Here is a 17,817-nt window from a genome sequence, read left to right as displayed (position 1 = left end):
TCCAGCCCGGCGTCATGTGTGTCGTGCCTGACACCGGAGGACAAATGGGGCCTGGGAAGCAGCTGCAAGGTACAGAGGGGCACTGCTTTATTAAAAGCCTCAGTGAATAAATGTCTGGAGGTATTGAGCAGGGCTTGCCAGCTGCCTTTCTAGCTGTTGGGCTTCGCCCTGCAGTTAGAGCTCCCCTCTGCTCTCAGCTTCTGGGGGTTGGGGTAACGCACCCAGGGCAGGAGGGTGTCTGCAAGGTGTTAGTATGATGCCATCAGCAAAACGCCTACTTGAAGGTGTGGGGCTTGTCTGCACCAGCCCCTTTCCCGCTGTGCATGGAAGGACAAGCATCATCTGCCTCTCCTTTAGCTGCCAGCTTCACTGGCCCTAAGGCACCTTATAAATCTTTCCCTCTTAACCTGAGCTGTGCTCGACAGGCACCGCTGCTGCGGGGCTGCTTTGCCCTGTCTCAGTGGGATGCAAAGGGAAGCACTGAATCAAGTGGCTGGGGGAGGCAGGCTCAGGGTGCCCCTGTGCCCTCAGCACCCCAATTTCAGGCTGCAGGGCCCTCCGTCTCTGACTATACCACTGTCTTACAGCCCCTGCATCCCTGCAGGGATGGTAGGGGGAGGCAGAGAAGAGTGGTCCTGCCTGACATGGGCTGGAGACACTGGAGGAGAGCGTGGCTGGGGCAGGACGCTGAGGGGCACCAGGCTGGCTGGGAGCTCCCATGCAGGCATGCCTGCCCAGGCAGCGCCTGGTGCCCATCAAGGCTTGGCAGGCATGGCCACGCCACCCTGAGGAGCCTGGTGTGGTCAGCCTGGAGGGATGCACCCTCCCTCTGCCCCGGGTGCTGGTGTTGAAGATAGTATCACACATGTTTTTTCTTTCTCCTCCAGACCAATGATGCCTTAGGAGCCACCTGGAACTGGCTGTACTTCATCCCCCTCATCATCATTGGATCCTTCTTTGTCCTCAACCTTGTCCTGGGAGTGCTGTCGGGGTAAGCAAGATGCTGTTCTTCCCTTCCAGGCCATGCCTCTCACATGGCTCTGAGCCCTGAGGTTGGCCCCTGGTACTGCAATGTCCCCCACGACCCCAGTAGCTGGTTCCCCCTGTCCCCTCTGTGCCTGCCTGCCCCACAGCAAGGGATCGCTCCCCAGGTCTGCTTAGCTCCGTTGCTCCCTGGGAAGCCAGGAAAGGAGCTTGAAGATACTTTCTTGTTTCACCTTGCTGAAGAGCTCGTGGGTTTGGTCACTTGCAAGAAATGATCGGTGTCAATCTGGCTACTTGGGACCTGCTGGAGGGGAGAGACTTCGGGGGTGTGTGTGTGCTTATGGAAATTTGTTTAAGTCCAGAATGTGTTTGTAGTGGGGTACACATTTGCTGACAGATGGAGTGTGGTGGGCTTGGGATGTTTTTGGGGCAGTGATGTGGGGTTCCTCCATGCTGTGCTGGCTGTGGCCAGGAGGATGTGCCTGGTGCCAGTGGGGATGCACGCTGGGGAGGGTAGGGGTGCCTGGAGCGCACGTGAGCAAGCCAGGGACGTAGGGACAGTGCATCTGTCCCTTTTCTGCTCTTCCCAGGGGAAAGGAGGTTTTAATCCAAGTCATTAAGCTGGGTTTGGAGAGAAAAATGTTTCTTGTCTCCATGGCAATGAACTGTGGTTGCATCAGCACATCCTCCACCTGGCAGGGGTTGGTGCAGGGGGAGAGCATGCCCCCTCCTGCACTGGGAGGGGGACGTGGGCTCCTCTGCCCTTGCCATAGGTGGCAATGGAGACCCCGTGCCCAGCAGCAGGTCATTTTTTTCCTAATTGCCCATCACTAGTGCCACCGTAGCACTGGTTTGGCCAGCTGGAAAGCCCTTTGATGCAGGGATCTATGTGGAGACTGGCCCTGGTCATCTGTATTGCTGTCCTAAGTGTCTCCATGAGTTCAGATGTGATGGTGGTGGTTTCAGGAGTACTTCTGGAGTGGCAGGCTGGGCTTCAGGGTCTGTTGGTGGGTTGAATTTCCCCAGCTCCCAGTCTGGAGTCTGACTGAGGCCAGGGGCTCTGGGGACAGGCTGTGAGAAGGGGTTCACACTGCCTTGCAGGGAGGGAGCTTCTATGGAGGATGAAGATGTCCAAGCAGTGCTGGATGGCTTTCGCATTTCTAATGACACATGCAGAAAAGTCCAGCTGGGTGTCAGCATCCAGCAGGAGCTTTCCTACAAAAGCCCAGAGAAGGAAAGTTAGGAAGCCTGGGGCTAGGCAGCTGCAGTAGCACCCTTATTGCAGTGTTGAATCGTGCCGATGTAGTGTGTTGTGTGGATACTGAGGCTTTTGGTGCTGGCGTGATGCTGAGAGCAGCCTGGGGACATGGTAGCACTGTTCTGGCCTGCAAGCCAGCCACTGGCAGGAGGACCACAGGGTGGCTGGTGGGATGCCCAGCCCATGCACCAGGACTGCATGAGACAGCTGTTTCCATGCCCACTGAATGGGATGCAGTTTTCTAGGGCTCTTTGCAGGCGCCGGCTGGCATTTCGACTGTTTGTTTATTGCTAATAGGGTTTGTATTGGGGAAGGATGCAAGTAGGTGGGTGGCCTAATTGGCAATGGAGATGCTCTAGTGGCGTGCCAGATATCTAGGGAAAAGCACGACTGCTCAGCTCCCCGGAGGGCTGAGCGAGGTGAGTGGAGGTGGAGAGCTGGGCTCTGCCACCTGATGGCAAGGCCACCACACTTGCCCTCCCGCCTGGCCACAGCCACAGACATCCTCTGTGGCTCGGTCAATGCAGTATCTTGGTGGTGGAGCATCCTCTTGCCAAAGCTGCTGCCAGAGCCACAAAGGGGTGCAACGCGGGGCGGGAGAAGGTACTTCTGCATGCAAACAATGTATGTCCTTGAGTGCAATAAGAAGGGCTTCGTTCCTCACTTTGCTTCATTAGTTTTTGTTGTTTTTAACACTTCTTGCAATCCTCTTGTGCTGGAAGAGAGCACCTGGCTCTGCTGTGGGAGCAAAAGGGTGATCTTTCCATCTCCCATCCTCGAAGCTGGATGAGCAGGCAGGGTCTGGCTGGACCCCCCTGCACGCCCTGCGGCTGGGCTGAGCCGGGAGGAGAAGGTCACTTTGGGGATGAGCTCCATGGAAACAACTCCATGCGACGGAGACCTTTCCCTGGTATTACGGCACTGCTCTGGGGGAAGAAGGCAGCCTGCCCAGCTAGCTGAAATCACCATCGCTTTGTTAACTTGGGGTGCAGCAAGCCCTGGTAGCCCGCTTGCAGAAACCTGGACCCACGTTACTTGCAAACTGCACCATCTGCGCTGGTGGATAATGAGGTCCACTCAGGATTTCCAGCCTTCTCGAAGTCCACGCTCACAAGCTGCTGCAGAGCTGCCTTGCTGCCCTCACTTTGCCTTGGCAGTGGTTTTCTTTGGGGAAACAATCAAACACCCGAGACAGGTCCTGAATGTGAAGAGGCTGCAGGAGGACATTTGTATGTTTAACTTGCCACCATCAGAAGTTTGCTGGAGCCCAGATTTAGCAATCTTCTGGTTGTGATGTGCATCTCTCCCAACAGTCAGTTCCCCAACTGTTAAGCTGAGGCATGACCTCCGTGATGTAAACAGCCTGGATCCATCTGCTCCTAAGCACAAAGTATGTGGGAGAGGAAAAGAAATTATTTCCATCATACCAAGGCTCCTCAATTTTTCTCTCTAAATACTAACACGCACACATGCACTGGAATTGCATGCAACGCTATTAAGAGGAGATGGAGTCACTCCAGACAGGGGCTTGGAGAGCCAGTTCTTCTGGGGCTTTGGCATTTATTACTGTGTCTATTAACTTTCCCCCTCCATGGGTGCAATTATGGATCAATTAATTCTAACTGAAAGCAGGAAAGAAGAAAAAAATTGGCCCCGTTCCTCTTTGAGAGCAGGTATGAAGCCCAAGGAGATGTGACTGCTCAGCTTTTAAAGCTACACAAGCTACCAAAATAATCCTGGCAGAAGAGAGTCAGTGGGAGCGAGCGAGGATGGAGCATCAGCTGAAATACCCTGTTTTCTGCCACGTGGCAGCTGGCGGATTTGGGAGCTCGGGAAGATGCTGAGACTCATATCAAGTGTTGCCTGCAGCCGTCCTGTGGCCTGAGGCTGGTGTCCTCCAGCACCCTGCTGCGGTGGGGCAGGGTGTCCTGCAGCTCTGTGCCCCTTGCCAGGGAGAACCGCTGTAGTGCAGAGAGGGAATCACGTGCTGCAGGAGGGGTGGGGGCGGACGGGACCCCCACCACCTTGCAGCTGACCACCCATTGCAGGCAGTGCCCTGCGGTCGGTCAGCTCTGACGCAGGGGGATACAGAAGGTGCATGTGCCCCATGCTGGAGATTTGCAAAGGTTTGCTCTCTCTTCTTTGTGAAATGTGTTGGGTTTTTTGTTTGTTTGGGTGGTGGTGGTGGTGTTTTGTTTTTTTTTTTTTCTTTTTCAGCTGTTCCTTGTGTAAAACAATTTGGATCTGTGCGTTCGGGCTGCATGTCCAGAGCAGCAGAGATGCAGTGAGAGCTATGCTGCCCCATCCCTGCTGCCTGTGGCACATACGGTGCTGCTGTGGCAGTAATGCCATCCCAGTAATGACCACAGCTCACCACTGGTCCTGTCCTAGCCACTGCAGGGGTCCGGCCCGCTTTGCCCCTCCTGGCAAGAAGATGGCTAATGTCTAGCTTGTTGCTGGGAGCAAGGAGGTGAGAGAGTGAAGATGACAAATAAGCCATGCTTGGAGGTCTAATGCTGAGGACTCATGTGGAGTTTCTCATACCAGACAGGCTGTGTTTTGACTCTTTTCCATCTCCTATTCCCCAGCCCCTGCAGAGGAAATCTGGTTTGCAATCACCCTCCTCCATTCATTGCAGCATCTGTCCTCCTGCTGAGGGCCAGTAGACTCCTTTCCCCCTTCCAGTCTCGTACTTCCAGCCTGTTTCCAGGGCGACAAAGCTGCTATAATCATCGGTGTTCGCGGTCCGCAGCAATAGTTGAGTGGGCACAGCATGGAAGGGGATGCTGCCCGACCTGGGATGGCTGGGTCCTTGGGCCTGCCAAGGAGAAGACCTCTCTGGAAGTTGATGGCGGAGCAAGACATTGAGCATGATGGCAAGAAAAATGAAATCCATCTGCCTTGTACCAAACAAGAGACTAATTTAAATCCTTCTAATTGCTTCCACTCATCCTGGTGATGTTAAGTCTTTTCTCCCTTTAAGTCTTTTCTGCCCCCCACCCCCAGCTCTTGCACTAAGCCTTTGAAAGAAACGACTAATGTTATAATTAAAGGATCAATTTAGCAAGATTTCTTTGTCTTAAGATCTTCTTTCTTTCAGGTTGGGTTAGCGCTGCGTTCCCAGTCTCCGGAGAGTTTTCTTCAGCTCCTTCAGGAGCCTTCTGTACCATCTCTGAAATCTTTTCACTTCACTTAATTTGAATTTTTTTCCCATCCAATTTTGAGGCATAACAAATGATGAATAAAATAAGTTTTATAGCAATTAATAATAAGGGTGTTGAAGGAACGAGTGTACATTTTCTATGGAGGCAGGGTTTTTTTTTGCCAGCTCTACACAAAACCTGTGCACTGTGCATTCAAGCTAGATTAGGTGGTTTGAAGCCAAAGATGCTGGGAAGAGGATTAATGTCTTGGAGGCAGGTGGTTTGTGGAGGGGGAAAAGGGGAGACATGTTGCCACAACGCAGGAAAGCTTGTGGAGAGATCATGAGTTGATAGCAAGAAGACAACAAACATGCCCACAAAATATTGCAATGGAAGCATGAAAGCTTGGAAGCATCTTTTTTTTGTGTTTTTTTTTTGTTTGTTTGTTTGTTTTGTTTTGTTGGGGGGTTTTTGTTTAATGGTTGTAGCATCTCAGGAAGTGGCTTGGATGAGGTGTAAAATGCCCGTGCCTGTTGTGTGTTTGGAGATTTGCTGGCTGGCACCACTTTTGAATGGAGGTGAGAGTGTAATGAGGAGGGGGGCTGTGGTGCCTCTCACCAGATCCCCCAGCACCATTGTGGGGTGCACGTTGTTTGGGCCGCCTTTGGTGAGAAATGGCCACACTTGTCGCTTTGTTCTGGGGAAGCTCTTGTGTCATTGGTGTGGCATTTGAACATGAGTGAAGCAAAGGAGCTTTTAGGTTCTTCATCTATATTCAGCAGCCAGGTGGGCATCCATATTCAATGAGTGCCTCTCTTCCTTGCTCTGCTGTACCACCTTTCTGCGGAGGGCCTCCAAGCCCTTTGCAAACAAGCTGCTTGACAAAGAGATGTGCGCGTCTGGTGCGCTGTATCTCCCGGTGCTAGAGGGAATAATGACTCCTCTTACTGCCAGCCGGACAGGATTAAAAAAAATACACAACAAAAAGATGACTCGGAGATTTTCCCCTTTGATTTCCCTTTGCAAATTATTTGTTGGCGTGTCTCAGCTGCTTCAGATTTGCTCTTACTTGTGTCTCCTTGCAAATTTGCTCTGTGAACTACCCGTTGTCTGCGGGCTGTGGGTGAAAAGGCTCAGTTTTGATCCTCTCAATAAAGCACTCGGCAGATAGTTCTTGCTTACAGATTGCTTTTGGAATTGTTTGTTCCAGATGGTTGTAATTTCCATCATCCTAGTTAATGACAGCAATCGTGTGGCCGTGGCTGTAGCTCTTTGACTTGGCAGATGGCTTTGGAGATGCCCAGTTCCTTCATGATGGACTCCATCCTTGCAAGGGGGTGCTGGGCACTGCTGTTGGGTGAAGTAGACAGGATGCTCTAAATGAATCACAGTGTTACCAGTTCTTTGTACATTGTAGGTGACTGTTTGTTTGTTTTGCAGTGTCGGAGTGACATATCTAGCAGTTGCATTGTGGGTTTCACACTTGAGGGTTGGTTCTGAATTCATTGTATCTGTGTGCTGAAGGCATCAATTAGAGTGCTTGGAAGTTTCTGGGAAGTTAACGTGATGAAATGTTGAAAATCAGAGATTTTTTTTTTGTTTGTTTGTTTTTTTCCATGCTGTAACTCACCTGCAGTACTGGCCATGCACCTTTCATCTGCAGATCGCTGTCACTTGCAAAAAGGGACTATGAAACTGTTCTCCACTTACAGAGGATAAAAACTGGAGCATAGGAGGGAAGGGGAGGAGTGATATTTTCCCAGCTTTGCATGAGCCAGTGGGAGTGATTGCGAACAAAGCCCGGGGCCCTTGAAGCAGTGAACCTGTGCTGCTCATACCAGCCCTGCCTGATAAGAAAGAAATAAAATCAAGAGCTTCCATTTCTGCTTCTTGCTGCTGGGGATACCAGGCCCTCCACCACCTTTCTGTAGCTTTCTTGCAGCATGGGTTGACCATGCTATTACTGCCTTGGGTGCAACATTGCCAACAGCAGACTTCTCTGAGCAGTGGAGTCAGAGATGCAAACCTCTGCGTTGTTACCCTTGGAAAAATGTTGAAACTGAGACTCTACAACTGGAATGTTAGTGGCTCCCTTCTCCTGGTGGTATTTGTCCACAAAGAAATTTGTGATTTGTTTTTCTCTACTTCAAAACAAGAAGCTTTCCACACTGTTGGCTGCTCTGAGCCCATCCCAAGTGCCATGGAAAACCTGCCTTGTTTTTAAAGGTTACAGCAGGGTTGAGCTGAACACAAAGCGAGCATCCACGTGTGCTTTTCTCACTTTGATTATGGAGTGCTACTTATTCTTGGAGAGTATGCGTGAAGTGTGTGGAGAGGGCCTGATCCCACCCGAAATGCAGAGACTGGACTGGACACCTGCGCCTCTGCAGGGATCCATTGGTGACGGACAGATGCTCAGCTGTGTTGCCAAGCGATGAGTAAACCTGCTCTTGGATGAATGAGAGGCTGTTGAGTGAAGCTAACCATAGACAAGAAGCAGGGATTACTGGAAAGAAGAGGTATTTAAAGTCCTTGCTCTTCAGTGGGCTGTGTGGCCTTTCAGCAGGTGCAAAGTCTGAGTTCTCTTGTGTTTCTCACTGCTTTGAGCCATTTCAGTGTCTCCATTGCTGCTCTGGCTCTCCATCAAATCCCAATTATTTGAATTCTTGAACTTCATCTTCAGAAGTGCTCAAAGCCTGGACCCAAGAGGTCCCATAACACACCTGGCCAACAGTGACCCTGTCCCTGCTGCTTTGGGCCCTCTGTGGGCGTCTTGACTTTGCTTCTGGTGGCTTCTCATGTGGAGCTCCTCTGTCCTCTCCACACTCGTGAGACAGTTGCCCACTTGGGCTGCCTTCTCCCTGTGTCTTCCTGTTGTCATTGCCTATCCCTTCTGCCTCTATTCGTGTTCACTTCTCCTCTTAGCATGGGGTGTCAATGCAAACTAGCATGATGAGGTCTTTCTGAATCATTCATGCTGCTTGGTATCATCCTGTCTAATATGAACCCCTTTTGGATCTGGTAGAAGTGACAGACATCAGTAAGTACCTGTAATAAAATCTGATTTAAATCAATTGTAGTCATAGAATACCAGGTTGGAAGGGACCTCAAGGATCATCTTATCCAACCTTTCCTGGCAAAAGCATGGTCTATACAAGATGGCCCAGCACCCTGTTGAGCTGAATTTTGAACGTGCCCAATGTTGGGGACTCCACCACTTCTCTGGGGAGATTATTCCAATGGCTGATTGTTCTCATTGTGAAAATTTTTCCTCTCATGTCCAGTTGGAATCTCCCCAGGAGTAACTTATACACATTACCCCTTTTCCTTCCATAAAAAGGGAGTTTCCATCTTCTTTGTAGCCACCCTTTAAATACTGGAACTGATAAGGTCTCCCCTAAGCCTTCTTTTCTCAAGGCTGAACAAACACAGTTCTCAGCCTTTCCTCGTATGGCAGGCTTCTCTGATCACCTTTGGGGCTCTTCTCCGGACCCTCTCCAGCCTGTCTACATCTGTTGTATAGCAGGGACCAAAACTGAGCACAATATTCCAGGTGTGGCCTGACAAGCACTGAGAGTGGGATAATGAAGTGGGATAATGAAGTCTTTCCTTCTGCTGGTGATGCCCTCGTTGATGCAGCCCAGCATCCCGCTGGCTTGCTTTGCTGTAGCAGCACACTGTTCACTCACATTGAGCTTGTTGTCCACCAGCACCCCTAGGTCCCTTTCTACAGAGCTGCTCCCCAGCTGGATTATGTTTTCTCATGTGCAAGACCTTACACTTGTCCTTGTTGAGCTTCATAAGATCCTTGTTAGCCCACTCTTCCAGCCTGTCAGGGTCGTCCTGCAAGGTGGCCCTCCCTTCTGAAGTGTCCACTTCCACACTGGGTTTGGTATCATCAGCAAACTTCATCGAGGTACGCTTGATCCCATCGTGCAGACCACTTATGAAGAGATGAAACAGTGTTGTGCCCAATATTGATCTTGGAGGGACCCCAGTTGTGACAGGCTGCCAGTTTGAAGAGGAGCTATGTACCCTCCAGGTGCTGCTGGCCAGCCAGCTCCCCACCCACCACATGGGCCACTTGTCTAGACCAAAATGCATCGGTTTCTCTAGGAAACCATATAAAAAGTCTTGGAGAAATCCAGGTAGACAATGACAAGCTTTCTCCAAGGTAGAAGGTAACCATCAGCATCTTCCCCTTCTTAACGGGGACAGTGATGCAATGGGTAATCTCAGGGCTGGTATCTCCCGTCTCCTTCCTATTTTACCATTTGCTGTCACCAACAGCTTGTCAGCTTCTCGTTCCCCAGCTTGTGTGTCTGCCAGCGCTCTAGAAATGTGCTCTCTTTAGCATTGTCAGCGGTATGCTCTGCTCCTTGCTGCAGCTTTGTCACAACGTGGTGAACACGTAACTTTTGCTGAAGTACATGGGGATGATCAAAAGCGAACAGCCACAGCTAAAAAGGAATACAAGAAATGGGATGTTTCCGTTTTCCTTTTCTTGTAGTCTTTCTTTTCACCAGTTAGTCCTCCAGCCAACAGTTACACTTTCTCAAGACAATCCAGCTTCGTTAAGGAATCATATACGGTTTGGGTTGGAAGTTTCCTCTAAAGGTCATCTTGTCAAACCTCCTGCCTTGGGCAGGGACATCTTCAGCTAGATGACGTTGCTCAGAGCCCCCTCCAGCCTGAATCTTCTCTGACTTCTGGCAATTCAGGTGAACTTAAATCAAGCAATTACCCTTATCCAAAAATCTTCCTGCCTCCTTCAGAGCAGACCTATGGAGCACACCTTCCCTCTGCAGAGTTCTTGTACCTTTTGGACACCCTGCCATAGCCTTTGCTCTCAGCTCAGGGCAATAATCCCAGTCTGCAGTGCCGGTTCTGCTGTGCCTGCTTGCTGCCGTCTGTTTAAATTGAAGCACCAGGTTACAGACTGCACAGTTAGTTCAACACTCTTACTTGAGTTCCTTTACACCTCTTGGGTAAATACCATCTGATCCCTGTGGTTTGCAACTGTCTCATCTGTGTTTTCCAAACCGTCTGTTGTCAGTTCTGTCCCATAACCTTCTTTGACACCCTCCTGGAGTTGAAGGCGGTTTTTCCTCAAATTGTGGTGCTCAAACCTGAAGCGGAGCCGTGAGCTGAGACCTTGCGAGTGCTGAGAAGAGCAGCAGTATTACCTGATGTTTTACAGATGGAATTCCTTACATCCCATTATATATGTTTGGTTTTTTTCACAGGAGCATGATGCTGCTGTGACAAAGCAGTACCAGTGCTTACTTACTGTGTTTCCTTAGCGTGTAATCCAGTATTTGTCCTTTTCCCACCCCATCCTTTCTGCTGCTTCTGATCGTTTCAAGACCTGTTTAGTAACTGGTTTGTTGGAGGTGCCTTTAACAGTGGCAAAAGGTGATGAATTGATGGGTTTGGAGATGGTTGGCTTGTTGTTTCAAAGTATGGAAGCCACAATATTGATGTGACCAGCACGATATACCCGCTCTGGACTCAAAGAAGCACCAGAAAGAAGAAAAGAGGGTTGCAGTATCTGTGATTTTTTTTTTTTTCTTAACTGGTTTCTGGTTGTTGGTTTCTTGTGGTTGGGGTTTTGGTGTTTTGTTGTGGTTTTTTTCTGTTTGCTCGGTTGGTTTTGGTGGGGTTTTTTCCAAAAAAGGTGGCCTATTTTCAAGCTGGACACTTCCATATGCGGGGTTGTCCCATTAAAACCAGACCTGGGCTCCCCAGTCCTTTGAGTGCAATGATGTAGGAAAAGCATCACTGCCCTGGTGCGAGTGAGGGTGTGGGGGCCTGGGGAGGAAGGCAGCCGAGCGTGGCGGTGTCCCCCAAGGTCTCCCACCAGGAGGAGAGATGCTTTCGTGCCACGTGAGGGGAATGCCAAGGCTGTAAAGGAGAACTCAGAGGCAGAGGAGGAGCCAACCATCTGTGCTCCAATCGTCCCGGCAGGCTGGCCACGGCGCGTGGATGGATGGTGCCCTTGCGTGCAGGAGGACAGATGGCACACCGCTCCCCAGCTCCCACCTCGACCTTCAGCGCTCGCCTCCATCGCTCGCTGTGTGCCATCAGCTTTACGAGGCTGGATGAGGAAGGGCTGTGATGGCACTGGGTAGGCACAAGTGGAGCTTGGCTGTCACGGGTGGAGGTTTTCATGCTGGAGGCATTGGGATTTGGGGCCAGGAGACTCAGATGGACAAGAAGAGGTGTTGCCGGTGGGGACCCGTGCTATCTGCTGGCGTCCTTTGAGCCCCCTCACGGGGACCCTACAAGGCAGAACAGCCCTGGGCTCTTTGCAAGACCGAACTGGGCCATCCCGGCGATGTAACCCATCCATGCTGAGGAGCAGAGCCTTTCAATAGGAGGCAGGTGCCTGGCTCTCTCGGTGATGTGATGCTGCCCTGCCTGCAACTTGGAGCTTTCCCAAGCGGCTGTCAGTCACCATTGCTGGCCCTGTTCTCACTCACATACAGTATTATCTCTACCCGCTGCTGCAAATTGGCTCTGAGCAATCCTTGATCTGTCAGCATCGCCTACCCACTCTCAGATGTCACCAGCCCCCGCTGCTGCCCTGCTCGGTAATGTGTCTCTCTGAAATGTAATAATTCATTAAGTTAGGCTTAACTTTTTTTTTTTCCTTCCCCTCTCTGCCACCCCTTCCTCCTTCTAATGGACAAAAGCAATTAAGCTCCATTAGGGATCAAGCATGTGGGAAGTGTCTCCCTCTGAGACGCTGCTGCAGCTGCACAGACCTTGTCCCTGGATGTGTGTGGCACCAGCTTCTTGCAAATTAGGGCTCCATGAGCAAATGGTTGGGTGGGGAGAAATGCTGCTTGATGAGGGGGGTGCTGGAAAAGATGCTCCGATTCCCTTCTCTGGGAAAAGGTGATTTGAGGCTCAGCAGGTCCTTCTGGCTGGGTTTCATTGTGGATACAGGATGATGGCTTCTCTCTCCATGCAGCAAAAGGAGACTAGCTCAGCAGGGGAGGAGCTGGAAGACAGAGGGATGGGCAAGCAGGAGGCGACAGAGAGGGGCCAGATTCCCATCTGGTGTAAATCAGGGGAAGCTTTCCAGGTGCTCCTGGTCACAGAATATATCTGCAGGGGCTGGCAAAAGTTCTGCTTAGGTGCTGGCTGGCATGGGTTTACGGCCTGTGGGGCAGAAGTTTGGTGTGTGGGAGGACGAGACCGGAGGGAAAGAGGCAACTTGCCCACCAACTCTGGCTGCAAACAGCATCTTCTCATTTCTTGACATCCAAAATTTGCTAATAAAGGGTGGTGAGTGATGATGGCACAGCCAAAATGGTCCTGTCTTTCCTCTAGCTAGGGCAAGGAGGGTTTTTGGTGTGGCATGCCCAAAACTGAGAGTGCATTTTGCTGTTGGCTGTGGGAGGTCCTTCCTTCTCCCCCGTCTCCTCCTGCCTTCCTTCCCTCCACTTAAGCTGCTTTTCTCTTCCTTGCCTTTTGTTCTCTCCCCCTTCCCTGCCCTAGGAAGAAAGTCTCATTTCAGTCTGAAAGCCAGTGATGGAGGGGGAGAGTCATTTGACGCTTAATGCCAGAGCGGCAGGAAACTTCACCTTCCTGGGGTGGAATTAAAAATGCCTGAATTGGCTGGGGATCTTAAACAAGAGATGCAAGGAACATTCAGGGCTTTTCACACAAACATGCGTGCGTGCACACACACACATATGCAAAAGCCCACACAGCATTAAGGGTGTAATAGCTCAGCTGGGGTAATGCACTTGAACTCTCTCTGCAGCAGACAGACCAATTCTTTCAGTCCTTTTGAATTTTTTTTTTTTATTTTTTTTTTTTTTTGAGGCTGGAGATTGCTGCTAGTCTCTGGGGAGGGAGACATTCATCTTGCAGAAAGAACGGTGCCATTTGTTCTTTGCAGTCATGCTTCCCTCCGAGTACCCTAGGACAGGGAGGAGTCTGGGGCACCGGCTGAGCTCCTCTGTGCAGCTGGGGGTCTGCAGCCAGGTGCTTGGGGACAGGACAGGGAGCCGCAGCCAGCAAATTGCATCCCCCTGATGTTCTTGCAAAGAGGGAACGGTGTACTTAGGGGATGTTTGGTGTGAGGGATGCTTGCTGAGTGCAAATGTGACCATTGATAGAAGTATAACTTGAGGGTCAAGATGCCCCAGGTACATGGTGTGTGCAAGCGTGGGGTATGGGATCTCCTAGAGGCAGGTCTGGCTGTGTTGTCTTACATATAACCCATGGCGTGGATGAGAGGTTGCCTACATTGCCACCCCTGTGTTTCCTGCAGAATATTGCTGTTTCTCTGTGTGATGGCCTTTGCATATGTACTTAAGGCTTTGGGTGCTTCTTCATATAAGGTGGGTGAAAAACCTTCACAAGTCTCTTGCGTATGGCCGCAGGTGTGTGTAAACCAGAAAGCAGACCATGCTTACTTACCATCATGGTCTTGTGTTTTAACTGCAGGTGAGAAGGTGTATATAGCCCTAGCTGTGTATGGGCGTCTTTGCACAGCTCTGAGCCGTGCTACAGGTGTCTTAAGTACTGAGGATGTATTTATGCATGTGCTTAGGAGTGCAGGTGAGCAGGTGGATGCTAGTACATCTGTGCACCATGCGTGTTAGAGGCTGCACAAGCAGAGGTCACAGCGTTAGCTCTGGCCAGTGTTGATCAGCGTTTGATGTGCCCTTACCTGCACAGAGCCCATGCGGTGCTGCCTGCCCTCCTGCCCATGGCAGAGCTGCACCAAGCTGCTGGCCTGCTCTGGGCTGGTCATTGCACCTGGATAGCTCGTGTGAGGTGCTGAAGTCCAGAGGATGACAGGGATATCTCAAGTTCTGGGAAAATAGCCCAAGAAGAGGCTGGAAAGAAAAAAGGGTTCAGAGGAGGAAGTAAAAGTGGGGGACAGGACCTGCCCTCCTCCATCCCCTTGCTGCCTCCCCACAGAGCCCGGTTTTTATTCCCTACAGGGACACACAGAAGCTGAGCTGGTTCTGGAGTTGGGTGGTGCTGGGAACGTCCTCCCTGAAAGGCAGTGGCTCCCAGCTGGGGCACGCAGGGATGAGTGAGGGAGCTGGGCGTTTGCTCCCATGCATCCATGCCTTTCCTCCTGCAAAGAAGCCTTTCCTTTTTTCTGATTGTTCACCCATCCCCTGACCATGCTTTGGCTGGGGATGATCGTGCATCTCCCCAGCATGCACCAGCAGACCTTGGCGCCTGCTCACCCATGGTTGCTACCTCCCCTCACAGCCCTGAGGTGCCCCAGCCCCCTACCCCCTGCTGCTCCCTGGCCATGCTCTCATCGCCCCCCTCTGTCCTTCCCCAGGGAGTTTGCCAAAGAGCGTGAGCGGGTGGAGAACCGCCGAGCCTTCATGAAGCTGCGGCGCCAGCAGCAGATCGAGCGGGAGCTCAACGGCTACCGAGCCTGGATAGACAAAGCAGGTAAAGGCTGGTGGGCCGGGGGGACCCCGGGGGGATGGCAGGCACTGCAGAGTGGTGAAGATGGGGAGGGATCCCTGAGCGTCATCCGGTGCAACCCCAAAGTTGCACAGGTGCTCACATGGTGGTGTTGGGTGCATGGGTGAGCTCGGTCCCAGATGGTGTGATGGTCCTGCCAGGCTGCAAGCAAGGATGTCGCTAACAGCTGCTGAAACCTCACATTCTGTGGCATAAAACTGTCATGTTTTGAACATGAGGCATATCACATCTCCGGGGAGGGTGTGAGCATCACGGCTGTGAGCTTTGCTCTGTGATGATTTCCTATCTCTTGATATTTGCTGGAGTCTCCTGCAGTGGTGGGCAGTAGGGAAGTAGAGCAGTGAACGGTGACAGTGGTTTTCCAGCTAAACCTGCTCCTGGAGCAGTCTGGAGGGGATGAATTCACCAGTTCTCACCTTGGGGCTCCTGGACCTGGGCCAAGGATGGGGGTGGTGGAGGTTTCCAGGCTCCTGCTGGAACAGTGTGACAGCCTGTGGTTGCTGGTCCCCAAACTGCCACAGCCTGTGCCCTTTCTTGCTCCTCATGGGGATCAGGTCAGTGTGTTCAGCTCTGCGAAGGGAAGATTTCATCTAGCATTCAGACTTGAAAAAGGACAGATATCTTGAAATGAGCCCTGAGCCCCAGACCTCAGCTTTGGCCCTTGGTTGGGATGTTGAGCCCCAATGTCTCCAATGTTCAGCTTCTTTAATTACAATGAAGGAGGAAGGGTTGATTACAAGTAATTTTTCTTTCTGACGTAATTTGTGATAGCTGCCACTTGCCACTCTCCAGAATTTGCTTTTGGACACTTAACCAATACTTGACAAGAGTTTGCAACCTATAGCCACCACCTCCAGGCTGGGGAAAGTGCTTAGGTACAGGGCAGTGAGGTCTGATGTATTTGGCCAATTGGTGTCTTGTGTCCTGATGCTGAACTCTGTGTTTTGCGTAGAGGAAGTCATGCTAGCTGAAGAGAACAAAAATTCTGGGACCTCAGCCTTAGAAGGTAAGACAAGCAATGCCCTACCCAAAAATCTACCTGCCCTTCTTTGTGCTTGCCTGCAGCTGGAGGTTGAAACCCTCCAGCGGTGGTGGAAAGTCTGGGAATATCTCAGTGGGGTCTGCAGCCCAAGAGAGGGGTGTGGGGTGGTTGACTGGCAGCATAACCCCTGAGAGAATGTGGAGGCCAGGAGGTGACTGGTCCCATGCAAGATATGATTCTGGACTGGGGTAACCTGGGTATCTCCATCCTGCTACCAGACCTGAGCTAACTAAGTACCGATCGCCAGGTCCTGGTCCAACAAGCCAGCTGCTGGCAGAGTGGGGCCACCTCATCGCTCCAACACCCATTACTCTTCCCTTCCCAGTGCTCAGGAGAGCCACCATCAAAAGGAACCGGACAGATGCCATGAACCGTGACTCGAGTGATGAGCACTGTGTCGATATCTCCTCCGTGGGCGAGCGGAGGCTGGCGCAGAGAAGACCTCTTCATCCAACCTTGGGTCAGTGCAGTTTGCACCGTGCTTCCTCAAAACCCCTGCTAGCTTATTGAGTTGCCAGGGTTGCATCCATCACGTGGAGACTGTCACAGATCAGCCATCTCTGCTAGTCTGACAGCAAAAGGGGCAAACCACCTGCTGCCCCCTGTGCCACATAAAAACTGTCTGGATAAGTTGTGTCCCATAAGAGCAATGTCTGTGAGCCGTCTGTCCTGTCTCATGTTGCAGGGAAGGCTGGAGCACCCAACTCCTTCTCTCACCTTGACTGGAGCACCCAACTCCTTGTCCCCCCTCTTTTCCCTTAGGTAACCCCTTGAGTCACTCTGGCCTCAAAGGCGCCAGAGTGGACGGTGCCTCCTACTTACGGCACAAGGAGCGACTCCTGCGCATCTCTGTTCGCCACATGGTGAAATCCCAGGTCTTCTACTGGATCGTCTTGAGCCTGGTGGCTCTCAACACTGCCTGTGTGGCCATCGTCCATCATAACCAGCCAGCCTGGCTCACCCACTTTCTCTGTGAGTCCCTGGGCTTTGTGTAGGTGTGAGAGCACTGTGTGGGCACGCAAAACCTCCTACAACCTTCTCCAGAGGCTGGAGGCTGCAGCACACCCTCGCTCCTTGCCCCAGGGCACATGGGAATGGATCCCACCAGTCATGCTGGTATGGAGCTGGGTGGGGAATGACCTAAACTATGTTCACTGTTGATAATGAAGGGCGGTGTACAGCTATTTAATTCAGCTTTGTCCTTGGCCCTGTGGCCCCTTATGGCAGTCTCAGCCTCTGAGCAAACGTGGAGGAGCTGTACTGGCCTCACACCCTTCAGGTCAATGTCTTTGTCAAGAGATAGAAACGGACTGCAGTTGGTTTTATCCTAACATTGTGAACAGTGGTGACGGAAAGCTTGCTGGAGGTCCATCTTTGAATGCCCACACGCCATTGCTAGAAAGGCATGAGTTTGCAGGGATGGGACTGGTCATGGTAGAACCCCCTGGTTAAAGTTTTGGTGCGGAGCATGGCATGGAGATCCCAAGCTTGAAACCAGTTACTTGAGCATCCCCCAGCCCACCGTGGGCCATGGTATGAGGTCAGCTCTTGGAGGCAGTACCCCCATGTCTATTCTAGTGTGGTGCCAACTGCAGAGCAGCATGGTCAGCCCCGTGGTAGGTGTGTGTTACTGCTGAGCTGCTGCAGTAGCGACAGTGCTGCGTTCTCAGCCGTGTTATTCTTACTCACCTTGAAAACCTCCCTATTGAGCGCCGGGCCTGCCCAGATCTGCGTTAGCACGCTCAGGCCTGCCGAGGTCCTGGCGTGCTGCAGTGTGGTATGGCAGCTGGTCATGGGGAGAAGCATCTTTTGGGCAAGGTGAAGAGCCAGAGTCTTGCCTGCTAATGTTCGTGAAATAGCTGGAGAAGCTTTGCACTGGCTTTTGGCTGTTCGGCTTGGTTTCCCTGGCCAAGTTC

General features: G+C 51.6%; 1 protein-coding gene across 7 annotated transcripts in view; it reads left to right on the top strand.

Annotated features, from left to right (window-relative positions):
- Nucleotides 1-17,817, top strand: part of CACNA1E (calcium voltage-gated channel subunit alpha1 E) — a 147,824-nt gene that overhangs the window by 87,033 nt on the left and 42,974 nt on the right. For all 7 annotated transcript variants that reach the window (XR_005106638.1, XM_037403481.1, XM_037403480.1 and 4 more), the window contains exons 9-13: nucleotides 888-991; nucleotides 14,708-14,823; nucleotides 15,812-15,865; nucleotides 16,227-16,361; nucleotides 16,664-16,873. Coding sequence is in view for 6 of the 7 variants with exons in the window: in XM_037403481.1 (XP_037259378.1) it covers nucleotides 888-991; nucleotides 14,708-14,823; nucleotides 15,812-15,865; nucleotides 16,227-16,361; nucleotides 16,664-16,873 (619 nt within the window). In the remaining variant the exon portion in view is untranslated. The remainder of the gene's footprint in view (nucleotides 1-887; nucleotides 992-14,707; nucleotides 14,824-15,811; nucleotides 15,866-16,226; nucleotides 16,362-16,663; nucleotides 16,874-17,817) is intronic.

The sequence above is a fragment of the Falco rusticolus genome, chromosome 11 (genome assembly GCF_015220075.1).
Source record: "Falco rusticolus isolate bFalRus1 chromosome 11, bFalRus1.pri, whole genome shotgun sequence".
NCBI lineage: Eukaryota > Metazoa > Chordata > Aves > Falconiformes > Falconidae > Falco > Falco rusticolus.
Note: the sequence above shows the minus strand (reverse complement) of the source record. Positions and strands in the feature narration are given on the sequence as shown.